General features: G+C 37.5%; 1 protein-coding gene across 1 annotated transcript; it reads right to left on the reverse strand.

The window, feature by feature from the left end:
- Window positions 1-449: 449 nt before the first annotated feature.
- LOC306882427 (fibulin-5-like) lies at window positions 450-13398 on the reverse strand. Its single transcript, XM_079437034.1, has 11 exons — window positions 12899-13398; window positions 11860-11914; window positions 11581-11629; window positions 11168-11488; window positions 4515-4637; window positions 3579-3695; window positions 3367-3483; window positions 3084-3206; window positions 2478-2604; window positions 2171-2366; window positions 450-1349 (listed from the first exon to the last, which is right to left on the reverse strand). The coding sequence occupies exons 1-11, from the start codon at window positions 12940-12942 to the stop codon at window positions 1188-1190; spliced, it is 1434 nt and encodes a 477-aa protein (XP_079293160.1). The 5' UTR covers window positions 12943-13398; the 3' UTR covers window positions 450-1187.
- Window positions 13399-13538: the final 140 nt, after the last annotated feature.

Here is a 13538-nt window from a genome sequence, read left to right on the forward strand (position 1 = left end):
TTATTTTAACAATTAATATTAACCGCGTTTTTGTATAAGTTTGTACGTACCTGTGCTGCTGTCCGCGAGGAGATGAACTCTGAGTTCTCGAGAGCTGCAGGTGCTTCTGAAGCCTCCAGTGAACGGCAAAACTTCTGCCTAAGGTTGGGTCCTAGTGTCCACCGGTCCCTAACAAAATTTTGCTCAGGAAAAAAAACGCTGTCTCTTTGATCACTGTGACACAAACGAAGGTTTACACCCCCACACAGTCACGTATATTATGTATATTGATTCTTCAAATCTTTACACATTCAAAACCTCCTTGTTACTGACCCCTTGTGATGACTAATTTGTAGGCCTACATCAAAATTCAAGTCCTTATTATAATAATCGTCTCATTTTATCAAATGCCAAAAATTTCTAGGAATGAATCTAAATTTGCTAATAGTAAACACAAACCAACAAAAGTTCAGGTCATCAAATTTGTGTTTATTGATTGACCAGGCTCTTTACCTGTCAAATAAAAACAGATACACAGAGGAAATTCCGCACAGATGCAATAAGAAATTCTGAGTCAAAATAAAGACTTTTTTTTAGACTTCCCTGGGAAACAGGTGCGGAAGGTGCGCTGCAGACTCCTGTCAGAGATATATAGAACATTTTCAAAAACGTGATTTTATAGCACGTGCAAGCCTGGCAGCTCTCTCACTGCTTAGGGTCATCAAAGGTCAAGAACAAATTAAATCGGCGCTCAAATACTCACATTCACAGTGAGAAAATGTGACACAGGTGCCACTAAACGTAGAAAAACAAATCCAGCTTTACAAAAAACAAACAAAAACAAAAAAACAAGACACTTAAGGATCTGGAATTGTGGCAAGAAAAATCACAATGGGAAATATAGAACAAACAAGAAAAAACACAACATAAATATTCTTCTGTGTACGGGTATATGCGTGTGACTGCAGACGACAAAGACAGCCAGGAAGCCTAATGAAAAACCTGCATTATGAAATATCAGACATCAGCACAAGCTCCGCCCACTAGAGAGCAGACACAGAGAGTGATGACCACATGAGAGTCCACATCCACAGAACAAACAAAATGAAGAAATGCAGCTGCCTGATGGGTAGTGCAGTAACAGGAAGTCCAAGATAGAGGTATGGGGCCATGAAGAGGTGAGAGGTCAGAGGTTCATTTGTAAAGCCTCAGAATGGATGTTCAGAGACAAACATTGTGAGGCGGATGATTGAACTGCCTCGGAAGTTGATGACGTTGTTAACGGTAACCATCTCTAGATCTAGAACGATGGTCTTTGGTCCTTTAATAGGCCGGGCCAGAACCAAAGTTGCACTGATATTACTGGTTTGCTGTGGGGAAAAAGGGAAAGAATGTTTTCAGATTTTTTAAATTCATTCTGAGTCTGTCACTCTTTCTCTTCAGAGTTGAAACACTACTTGCCCACACAGACAAATTATATGAAAACAAACTCTTTCAACAATTTCAACTGGTATTTGATTAGCTAAGGGACTCATAGGACCCATAAAGATTGTGTGGTTTGGCTCCAGAGTAATTTTGAGGGAAAGTCTCACAGAAATCCTACAGCTCCCTCTAGTGGTCACCTTTATATATAAACTAACATTAAAAAGTATGCTGTCTGTAAGATGTTTTAATTGTTTTTGAAAGAATTCTCTTATACTCACCATGGCCGCTTTTTTAAATAAAAAATACAGTAATATTGTAAAATATTATTCAAATTTAAAATAAGCATGTTCCATTTGAATATATTTTAAAATGTAATTTATTCTTGTGATGGCAAAGCTGAATTTTTACTTCAGTCTTCAGTGTCACATGATCCTTCAGAAATCATTCTAATATGCTGATTTGCTGCTCAAGAAAGATTTTTTATTCTTCTTATTATTAATTTGGTGCTCAAACATTTCTTACTATTTCAATCAAATCAGTTGTGCTGTTTAATATTTTCATGGAAAGCGTCAAACAGCATTTATTTCAAATAGAAATATTTTGTAACATTATAAATGTCTTTACTATCACTTTTGATCAAATGAATGCATCCTGAATAAAAGTATTAATTTCTTTAAAAAAAAAAAAATGGTTGACCCCAAACTTTTGAACAGTAATGTAAGTGTTTTACAACAGGCATCAGTTATACAAACAGAAGTCCATTTACCCGCATGTAAAACTCTCGCCCCTCGTTGCCAGACTTGATCTGAAATATGTAAAATGCTCCAGGGTAACGTGTGGTGGCCTGCATTTGAAATATATCAGCAGGAACACTGCGGCCAGAAGACAAATCCATATGCCTGTACAGGATAGTGAAGGGTCGTTCCCGACAAGCAGGATTCTCCGCAGAGCACATGCACTGACTGAGAGAGAAAGAGAGAAGTATATTCAGAACATGGTGCAACTGTTCAACAAAAAGGCAAATGACTGACTAAAGCAAACAGATTTTCGTTTGCCAACATTCATGAACTCACTTGTCACTGAGCTCTATGTAAGGTGGATCACATCTAAGAGGGTCCAGACATGTGTAACCTCCCTGGAAATTGAAACACACTTGTGCTGTTGTACAGGTGTTGTTACCAGACTCACATTCATTGAGGTCTTGAAAATCAAACATACAAGAGACAGAAGTCAGGTTATTAACATCATCACAATCATTAACAGCAGCAAGAATAACTACAACGTCAAGGAAGCTAAATGGTACAGCAGATATGAAATAGCTACTCTTGTGTTAAAAAAAATTCTGCAAATGTCTAAGGTAAATAGCTAATGCCAATAGCAAATTATCTGAGAAAATGGCCATAAACATTTCTTACTCGCTATGAAACTTCTTCTTGATTTTATTTTTTTTAAAGTCTCTCTCTCTATACATACACACATGATTATTACTGTATACTCATAATGCATATTAAAGGCAAATTAAAATACATATTTATGTTTTAGAGGTTTAATATGAGAAATATTCCACATTTGTGTCAACAAGGAGAAATGCACCTAGGAACACTAAGAAAAACATAAAATATAAATGATTCAACAAAATCACATTGAAAGAAGCACACAAAATAAAAATGTAGAGATACCTTCACAGCTCCTTCCATCCTCATACACGTAATATCCAGGCGGACAAATGCAGGAAAATGATCCTGGTGTGTTCACACACGTATGCTGACAAAGGAAGTCTGAGAAACTGCACTCATCCAGATCTATGAATGGGTAGTGAAAAAGACAGACACATTACACTATCAATGCACACAATCACACATGAAAATTCAAGCAACACACATCTTAAACCTCTCTCTAAAAGTTTTAAATTGGTCCCCTGTCTCTCTCTATTCTTATCATCTCTTCTCCTCCCCTTATTACCATTGCAGGTGGTCCCATCAGAAGCAAGCTCGAAGCCCTCATCACAGGTGCACATGAATGAGCCGTACGTGTTCAAACAGCCATGTGAGCATGGGTTTGTCTCACACTCGTCCACATCTGGCGAGGCAGGAAGAGGAAGGATGAGGCACATGTCAAGATTTTCAGTAAACTATTCAACTAAACAATAATGATGTTCCTGTGTCTGTGTGCACCTTGGCATGTCCTGCTATCAGCATTAAGGAGGAATCCAGGGCTACAGGAGCATGAATATGAGCCAGGGACATTAGCGCACAGCTGCTGGCAGTAACCATAGCGACACTCATCAATGTCTAAAGAAAGGTGAGTTAGAGAGCACTAAATACGCAAACAGTAGTCACAACTGAATTAAGACATTGTTTGGTGTCAAATAAGACTGGGTTATTTCATTATTTAAACATCAAACAAACAAAGTAACAATTTGAATGGTCATATAATTAATCTTTGAACAAACAGTAACTGGACAACTACTGTTCAAAAGTTTGGGCTCTGTAAGAATTTGAATGTTTTTACAAGAAGTCTCTTACGCTCACCAACGCTGCATTTATTTGATTAAAAATTCTGTAAAAACAGTAATATTGTGAAATATTATTAAAATGTAAAATAAATCGTTCTATTTTAGTGTACTTTAAAATGTAATTTTTTCCTGTGATGGCAAGTCTGAATTTTCAGCAGCCATTAGTGTCACACGATCCTTCAGAAATCATTATAATATACTGATTTAGTGCTCATAAAACATTTCTTATAATTATTAATGTTGTGCTGTTTAACTGTTGTGCTACAGTTGTGCGGTTTAATATTTTTGTAGATGCATTTTTTAGGATTCTGTGAGGAAAAAGAAAGCTCAAAAGAACAACATTAATTTGAAATAGAAATCTTTTGTAACTTGACTGTCACTTTTGATTAGTTTTATACATCCTTGCTGAATAATAGTATTAGTTATTTTAACAAAATCTTACCCCAATATTTTGAAAAGAAGTGCACTTTAACACTAACATAATAAAAACTGGTTTATTACAGGATTTAGAGTGTACATGTTGTGTCGCATGTAGACATCACAAGTTAAAGCATATAACATCAAACTATCCATTCATAATGTCTGTAAATCTTACCTTGGCACTGTCCACCCACCAGCCAGTAGCCTTCAGTACATGAGCAGGTATATCCACCAGCTGTATTTATACACACCTGAGTGGGGTTACACTGGTGTGACTGTGCCTCACATTCGTCAACATCTAAAAAAAAAAAAAGAAAGATAGCCACAGTCAGCTCCCACTTGTGCGTTTCCCACCACTATCCACTTTAGAATCTCACCTAAAACAATTAATCTTGATGTATGTAACTTCACAACACTTAAACCTTTCATTAATTTCAGAATACTGAATCTGTCCCACTGATAGTTTGCCCTCTGTGGACAGATGTTCTTTACTTTAAGTTTAGCAGGTCTGTTACTCCTCGAACTCCATCCCGACCTCATAAATCTTACCTGACTATCACATTTTACACAAATAGCTAGTCTTGCAGAATGCATTTCCAAAACTGGAGTTCATATCTCTCTGCTCCACTCTCGCTCACACATTATCAGCACAATGCCTTATGAGGGCATCGTATGCTTTAAAAATACCTGAAAAAGCACACTTGGGTCTCAGACCATGAAGTCACATGTTTTAAATGCAAGCAAATGTTACTATGAAAGTGATGAGGGCGTGATGGATTCGGGGGTTGGGGACCGTGTGAAAGCCAGATAATTCGTTTCTTTTGGTTAAAGCTGCCAACAGTCTCACTGTTACTATATGGACAGAGTGATGCAATGGGTCCTGGCAAACCAAGCTGAAATTCCATAATAAGTTACTTGTGCACTTTAAAATTACCCATTCACTTGCATTTGGCATTTCAATGAAAGCATCTAACTGTACAGTGTAATCTAAAGGTAGTCACCTGTTTTGCATTACACCTACCTCGAACTGAACTTTTGTGTTAGCAGCTTAACTATTATAGACATCACAAAGCATATGAGGTGGAATCAATACAGCCAGGTCTGATAGCAGAGATGTGGCCACATGAGATATGAGGCCCAGCTAGGCCCCGGAGAGTGAAGGAGAGCATCTGGATTACATGTGTACGATCACACAAGTCTGATCTGAGGTGAAAGGATCTGGAGCATTCAGGGAATGCCAGCATTTTGGAGATCAGATCTGATCCAGAGACTGTGCAGTAAATTATGCACAAGATTCAAATGAGGGTCAGAGGAAAGACATGGTGTGTAAATGAAAGAGAGGGAAACATATCTGCATGTAAAAGAGGAAGAGAGATCAATTATATAAAATGTTGATGGGTGATATCATTCATGTGGTCAGAATCATGACTTTTACTACACTTTTAACAAGTTTATGGTACAATTCATTAAATTTAACAAGAGGCCCACAAACCAGATGTTGCTGAGGTCATTAAATCTAATCTTACCATCAGAGGTATTCAATCCCTTAAAAGTAAGCCCAGACAAAATCTAAAGACTTTACTCATATTTGGAAAATCTGCAATTCTGTAAAATGGATTTACACATGGTTAATGTGTTAAACTGCGCTCATAACGTTCTAATTGCTAGCTGAAAGCAAAATCAACAAATACGCAAGAGGATGGGGAATTTATATGAATGACAGGTATCATAATTCATACTCACACAACATGCTTGTCTTATTAAAGCAAAACAATTCATCAAACAAAAAAGACATATGCAAGAATAAACTTTTCAGACATGGAAAACGTGTAGATGATTAATATGAACAAACAGGTTGAGGTCAATCCAGGACCCAAGAATCTGGCACCAACTCAAAATTCTTGCTTCTATACGCACATCTTCATTCCAGAGATTTAATGTCCTTAATCTGTTGCCACACAATGATTGTTTAAATTATATCAAAGGCATTTACAGTCCACCTCTGCAATAGTTCAAGCAGGCCGGTCAAGCAACAGTTCCTATGTGAATTAGCTGGAATCATTATACTAACGTGAGGTGTACAGTGAGCCAGGGTAGCAATTATGTTTAGTGTGGAATGTCTAGTGCAGCCACAAAGAGAGTATAATTTGAAAGTGAAATACAGTAAAACACAATAGAACATAGAGAACATAAATGTTTAAATGGAGAAATTTTACACTTTTATCCACTAAATGAGCTCATTTCAAATTTGATGCCTGCTACGGGTCTCAAAAAAGTTGCCACGGGGGCAACAAAGGGCTGAAAAAGAAAGAAATTTGGAAAAGATTTAGCTGGGGGAACATCTAGCAACTAATTAAGTTAATTGACATCAGGTCTGTAACATGATTAGCTATACAAAGGATGTCTTAGAGAGGCAGAGTCTCTTAGAAGTAAAGATGGGTAGAGGCTCTCCAATCTGTGAAAGAGTGCATAAAAAGATTGTGGAATACTTTAAAAACAAAGTTCCTCAATGTCAAATTGCAAAGGCTTTGCAAATCGTATCATCTACAGTGCATAACATCATCAAAAGGTTCAGAGAAACTGGAGAAATCTCTGTGTGTAAGGGACAAGGCCGAAGACCTTTGTTGAATGCCCGTGGTCTTCGGGCCCTCAGACGACACTCATCGGCATGATTATGTCATTGACATTACTAGATGGGCCCAGGAATACTTCCAGAAACCACTGTCGGTAAACACAATCCACCGTGCCATCTGCAGATGCCAACTAATGCTCTATCATGCAAAAAGGAAGCCATATGTGAACACGGTCCAGAAGCGCTGTCGTGTCCTGTTGGCCAAGGCTCATTTAAAATGAACTGCTTCAAAGTGGAAAAGTGTTCTATGGTCAGACGAGTCCAAATTTGACATTCTTGTTGGAAATCATGGACGCCGTGCCCTCCGGGCTAAAGAGGAGGGAGACCTTCCAGCGTGTTATCAGCGTTCAGTTCAAAAGCCAGCATCTCTGATGGTATGGGGGTGCATAAGTTCATACAGTATGGGCAGCTTGTATGTTTTAGAAGGCACTATGAATGCTGAAAGGTAAAGATTTTAGAGCAACATATGCTCCCCTCCAGACGACGTGTATTTCAGGGAAGGAACGAAAAATACGTCAAAGACGACCACAAACTCTTCAGCAGCTGAAAACCTATATCAAGCAAGAATGGGACCAAATTCCAACACCAAAACTCCAGAAACTCATAACCTCGATGCCCAGACGTCTTCAAACTATTTTGAAAAGAAGAGGAGATGCTACACCATGGTAAACATGCCCCCATCCCAACTATTTTGAGATCTGTAGCAGGCATCAAATTTGAAATCAGCTCATTTTGTGCATAAAATTGTAAAAGTTTAAACTTTATCCAATAAAATTTCAGTTTAAACATTTATGTTATCTATGTTCTATTGTGAATAAAATATTGTCACGTGATTTGAAATTCTTTTAGTTTTCATTTTATTCAAAAAAAAAAAAAAAGTCCCAACATTTATGGAATTCGGGTTGTAAAAGCAATCACTTTTTCCTTATCTGAAGAATCAGAAATATCTTCAGCAACTCTTAGGAGCTGCTCAATTCTTTCAGTTTTATCTACACCATCCTACACTGACTTTGCACAGAAAATACAAATGCATAGTTGATACAAAAAAATAAATAAATAAAATCTTTATTTGATACTATTCAAAAGTTAGGGTGCAGTAAGTTTTGTTTTTTTGTTTTTTGCAAGAAATTAATACATCTTTTTAGAGAGGATTACTTGAATTGATCGAAAGATACAACAAAGACATTTAAAATTATTTAATTTTTTATAAAGATGTCTATTTCAAATGAATGCATTCATAATACAATCCTGTGAAAAAAAACTATATCAGGTTTTCCATAGAAATATTAAGCAGCACAACTGTTTTCAGAGTAATTTCTGCTGAGAATTCAGCTTTGCCACAGGAATAAATTACAACTTTAAAATTTTACCAGAGGAATAAATTACAGCTTTAAATCTACAAAAATATTGAATAATATTACTGTATGTTGATCATATAAATGCAGGAGAGACTTACTTAAAAAAACAGAAAAAAAAACTTACCAACCCCAAACTTATGAATGCTAGTGTATATTTAAAAAACAAAATAGCATTACATATAAAGTTCAATGAAATAATACTGACATCATACTTCAATTTCCAGACATCCCACTAATCTAGAGCACATTAATATGTCTGCGGTACTAGAGCCACTCCACGTTTGCTGACAGACACCAGTAGGCAAGTTTCAACTTGAAAAATCAAATAATTTTGGACATTTTTCAAGTTCCCCCCCAGAATAAGATAATTTAAGCTCTTGAATTTTGGATTTTATGCAAAGCATCCACATTCCTGAATCACAAGTGAGCTTTAGATCTTCTTTTCTCAAGTTTCGCCTAAACTGATCTGTCTTTCAGAGGTTTGCATGGATTTTAGAAGTGCCTGTAATCTTTACTGAGGTTAAAGACAGGATTGATGGGATTTATGATGCCACATTTCAGGCCCTGACTGGGTTGCCTGTTTTAGTCCTTTGAGCCTTAGTGCCACTGGCAAGAAGAGGGCATTCCCTGGCTTTTACAAACACACATGCTAACATTAAGATGAATGATGGAATGGTGTAACACGACGTACTTCCTGTACAATTTCTGTTCCATAACAGCATCCCTTAACATAAATAACAAACACAATGTACAAAGAACACAAATTGCACAGCTGCTCAATGACAGATCTCATTCAACAACCACTGACTTCATGTTAGGCATGAGCAACCACAGATGCTGAGATCGCAATAGTTTGTCTTTACGAAATGCTGTTGTACTGAATGTCTCAGTGGCTGTATAAGACCATTATCTGTGTCCAAATTTTAAGACAGCACATTACATTCATCTTTATTACTCAGTCCAAGTTTTTCCCAGGTCAGGACATGTACATATCCGCATAAGCGCATTCATGAGCATATCTGTGCATGTATCTTCTTTATAACATGATTGTCTCGGGCTTAAAAGGTAAAAAAATCTAACATCTTGTGATTCTGCAGAGGAGCAAGAGAAGATTGGAGAATGCATTAACTGCAAAGTCTGGCACCAATTCGAGACAAATCCACAGACCATATCGAAAAATACAGCAAGCAGTCATTCATGCTACCATTTATCATATGGCACGTGAAATAGGTCACCACGCTGACACGAGGAAAGACTCCGACAGCACAATATAACACCTATCTAGATCAAAGCAATAAATCCCAGGAGATATGAACACCACCACATTCAGCTCAACAGCTTCAACAGAAGCAGACCACATAGAGTCAGTTACAAACTGATGATTTACGACGGCGAATAAGACACTCTAAAACCGTCTCGTTGAATTGTAAAGTTGGATCAGAGTAAGCAGGGCTAAATGCCAGTTCCTGTGTGTCTTCCTGCCTCTTCACAAGATGTAGTTTGTTCTGAGGTTCCACAGTATTTTGTGGTTCCACACTAATGACTGATCCAGTCCAAATTACGAGATTCATTCTGCTGAAGTCTTTAAGATGCCACTCAGCCCACCGCAGCCATTACTAAATTACAGTCCAGGACTGAACTGGGTCTTTGCTTCATTTCAGAGCGAGAAGACCCATGGACCATTGCATAAATTGAAGTAAACATAAGACCACAACCTGATGTGACCCAGAGTGAGTATCGATAACGTCTCACAGAGTCTTATTAGCTTTTGTTATTTATTATAAACAAATGGCTTAAAATATTCCAGAATGTATGAAGTTCTTCTTGTGCACTAAACTTGGATTTGGTACCTTATCATGTGCATATTCTTTTAAAGCACTACGACAAGGCATGATAATGTTTAAACATCCGTTTTGTTATTATATTTAGTTAATATTGACTAATGTCTATTCAAATTGTCACTAGTAGGGTATTCTTGTTCATCAGATAATATAATATATTCAGTGACTAGTTTCTATTCTGTTAGTCACTAATGAATATTGATTAGATACTAGTACTTACTACTAGTCACAATCCCGATTCACTAAACTCACTCTCATTCTGACATACAGTATAAGCACACATAAAAAGTTGCTGAGTAAACTAAAGTTAATCTAATGTTGGCGACGATAGCCTTGTGGGCAGTGCGTCGACATGTAGCGCCGTTGCACTTCGGGCGTCCCAAGTTCGAGTCCCGGCTCACGGATCTTTCCCGATCCTGCCCCCCCCCCCCCCTATCTCCAACTTCGTTTCCTGTCTATCTACTGTCATATCAAATAAAAGGCAAAAAAAATCATCTTTAAAAAAAATTATAATAATAAAGTTAATCTAATAAGCAAATTTGGCATTAGTTGAAATATATTGTTACAGTGGCTCTAGTAATTTATGGTATAATTTTAACATATACGGTAACTTACAAAATACCAGCCAATTTACAAAGTCAGCAAAACACTAACTAAATGAATTTATGTTTCTCAAGACTTTAAAAGCCTTTTAAATGCAAATTAAATGAAGTCATAAATTACATTTTTGAAGATAGTAATTGTGCATGCATATATATATTTCTTTCCAAAACTAGAATTTAATATAAATATTTTTTAAATGGTTGAGCTGGTCTGGATGGTAAACTAAAAGCAGTCAAGATCATTATTTGGTGGGTCAGGCACACTAAGATCGGCTGACAAGAAAGAAATGTGTATCAAATCTTCTGGATTTGAATTTGCAACCTTTCAAGTGCCAACTTTAACTAACATTATCAATAAGTTTGGGATAGAGGATAGAGGAATGTATAAAACTTACCAACACATGTGCCATCGGCACCAAGTGTATATCCAAGGATGCAGGGAGTGGACCGGCTCACTATTGGGTAGCTTGGACCAGGGCCTGGACCAGGACCTGCTCCAACAGGAGGAACGTTAGGAATGATTGGTTCAGAGTATCCCAACGATCTGTCAGGGTAGGACTCTTCGGGATAGGAAGGCTCGGGATAGGAACGTGGACTGTTTTGGACATAGGATTGGGAGTAGAGTCCGCGGGGGATGCAAAGGTATCCACCGTTCTGATTTACACATTGCATGTCACCCCGACACGTGTTTGGCAGTGTCCGGCACTCATCAATGTCTGAAAGCATATGTTAGAGGTGGCATAAACAGCTGTATTTGAAACACAAGTTTCAATGAACATTTATATAACATGGTAGAAGTGCCACTAACCAATACACTGTCTGGCACGGCGGTCATAAGTAAATCCATCTGTGCAAGTCTGGAGAGAAACAGGCATTTTATAGTCATTCCAATAAATAAAAAGTAGTTTATGGAGTTCTTTAAGTAGTTATGTTGAAGTAGCTTGATACTGCTATTGTATGTTAAAGTTAATGTTTATGTTAAAGATGTACGACAGAACTGGAAAAACAAAAACAACAAGGCACTCTTATTATGACACAAGTTGAGCAACAGTGCCAAGCTTGAATGACTCAAAGAAAATGCACTTACCTGACTTTTCCCGGAGTGAATGCAGCATATGATACATATTAAAACGGACAACATTCTATAAACAAAAAACAAAATACCTAGGTAAATCATTCTGAAAACAAAAAACATAAACATGTTTAAGTTTCATTCATTGGAATAGGCACTGAATGTCCATTCAAAACCAGGAATATCATCAAACACTCTTCTATAAGTTGGATCATTTTTACAAACTTATTTTCATGGTTTACATATTCTTATGAAGCACCATGACAATGATAACATTTATTCCTTAAAATGATCTAATATCTGTTTTGATACTCTCTCTTATTGTCCAGTAAGTAATCCACTAGTGACTAACATCTGTTAAATATGTCACTAGTAGGGTCTTCTTGTTTTATCTTGGCAAATACTTATTCCAATAGTGACTAGTATCAATTAATTTACATATTCATCACATACCAGCACTTATTAATTTGGTAGTTACCATCCCAACAGTGACAAATAACTATTCCATTGTCGCTGGTAACAAAATAGAAATGTCTTGCCACAAAATTATTTTGGGATCTGTGGTTCAGATATTAACTGTTCACTTCTGACTAGTAGGTATTACCATTATTGCTATCCTTTCCAGTTTCACTATAGTAGCTATCCCATTGGTATTAGTATTGGTTCTATAGAAATTGAAGACAGCTATTTATTGGACATTAGTATGAATATGAATAATTCAGACTACTTAGTACATATGACAAGCTATTAGATAAACATATGACAAGCAATGATAGGAATTAAATCAGTGGCAGGTAGCAACTTGTCACTTGTAACAATGGAATAGTTACTTGTCATTACTGGAATGATAGCTAACAGCAAATGAATAAGTAATTAGCCACTATTGAAATAAGTAATAGTAGCCTATCTAATCAATAGTCAGTTGAAAGGTACTGGATTACTTAGGGGCAAGTCTGAAATAAGCACTATGGCATAAAATAGATAGAAGTTATTTTGTAAGTACTGCATGCTAAAACGGCTTGCTATGAATCACCAGCTGACTAATTAAACTCACCTTTTGTTGGTCGACCAACTCAAGCCACGTAGTTCAAATAACATGTTTATGTGGATTCTTGTGGTTCCCCTGGAAAGATCGTCACACCGTAAACCCCTCGCTGTAGGAAACGAGTTGATCTTTGTGGTTTTACTACCTTTACGGGCTCGCAGGACCAAAAGCGCAAAACGAAGTGCCCAAAGCGCCCTCTCCGCGTACGCGCGTTTACTTGAATGTCGAGACACTTGGCTTTGGTCACCCGATGCGGCCGCCCTGTCGACCGATGGCAGGAACGTGTGAGAACATTGACCAATAGTAAGAGGAGGGTCTTACTATATAAAAAAGAGAAAACTTGCTGTATTTCTCCGTACTCGGCCCACGGATCGTTTAGCAATGCAAATAAACGGGCCCCCAGAGCACTTGGCCAACAGCTGGATCCCATCAAAGACAGACAGCCCCCTTTGGAACGAAAGCGCGCACAGGGAGCTGCCACAGACCCAAACGAGGAGAAGGAAGAAGGCGGTGAGGAAAACCGAGCAGAGAATTTATAAAATGACGAATAATTAAATAGTAAGGCTCACCAGGCTGCTTAAATTTATAGGAGGCTACTGTACGTTATGGTGTGGAGTCCTCACGTCAGACAGACCCCTTCAACCATCAT

The sequence above is a fragment of the Barbus barbus genome (genome assembly GCF_936440315.1).
Source record: "Barbus barbus genome assembly, chromosome: 16".
Classification (NCBI taxonomy): domain Eukaryota; kingdom Metazoa; phylum Chordata; class Actinopteri; order Cypriniformes; family Cyprinidae; genus Barbus; species Barbus barbus.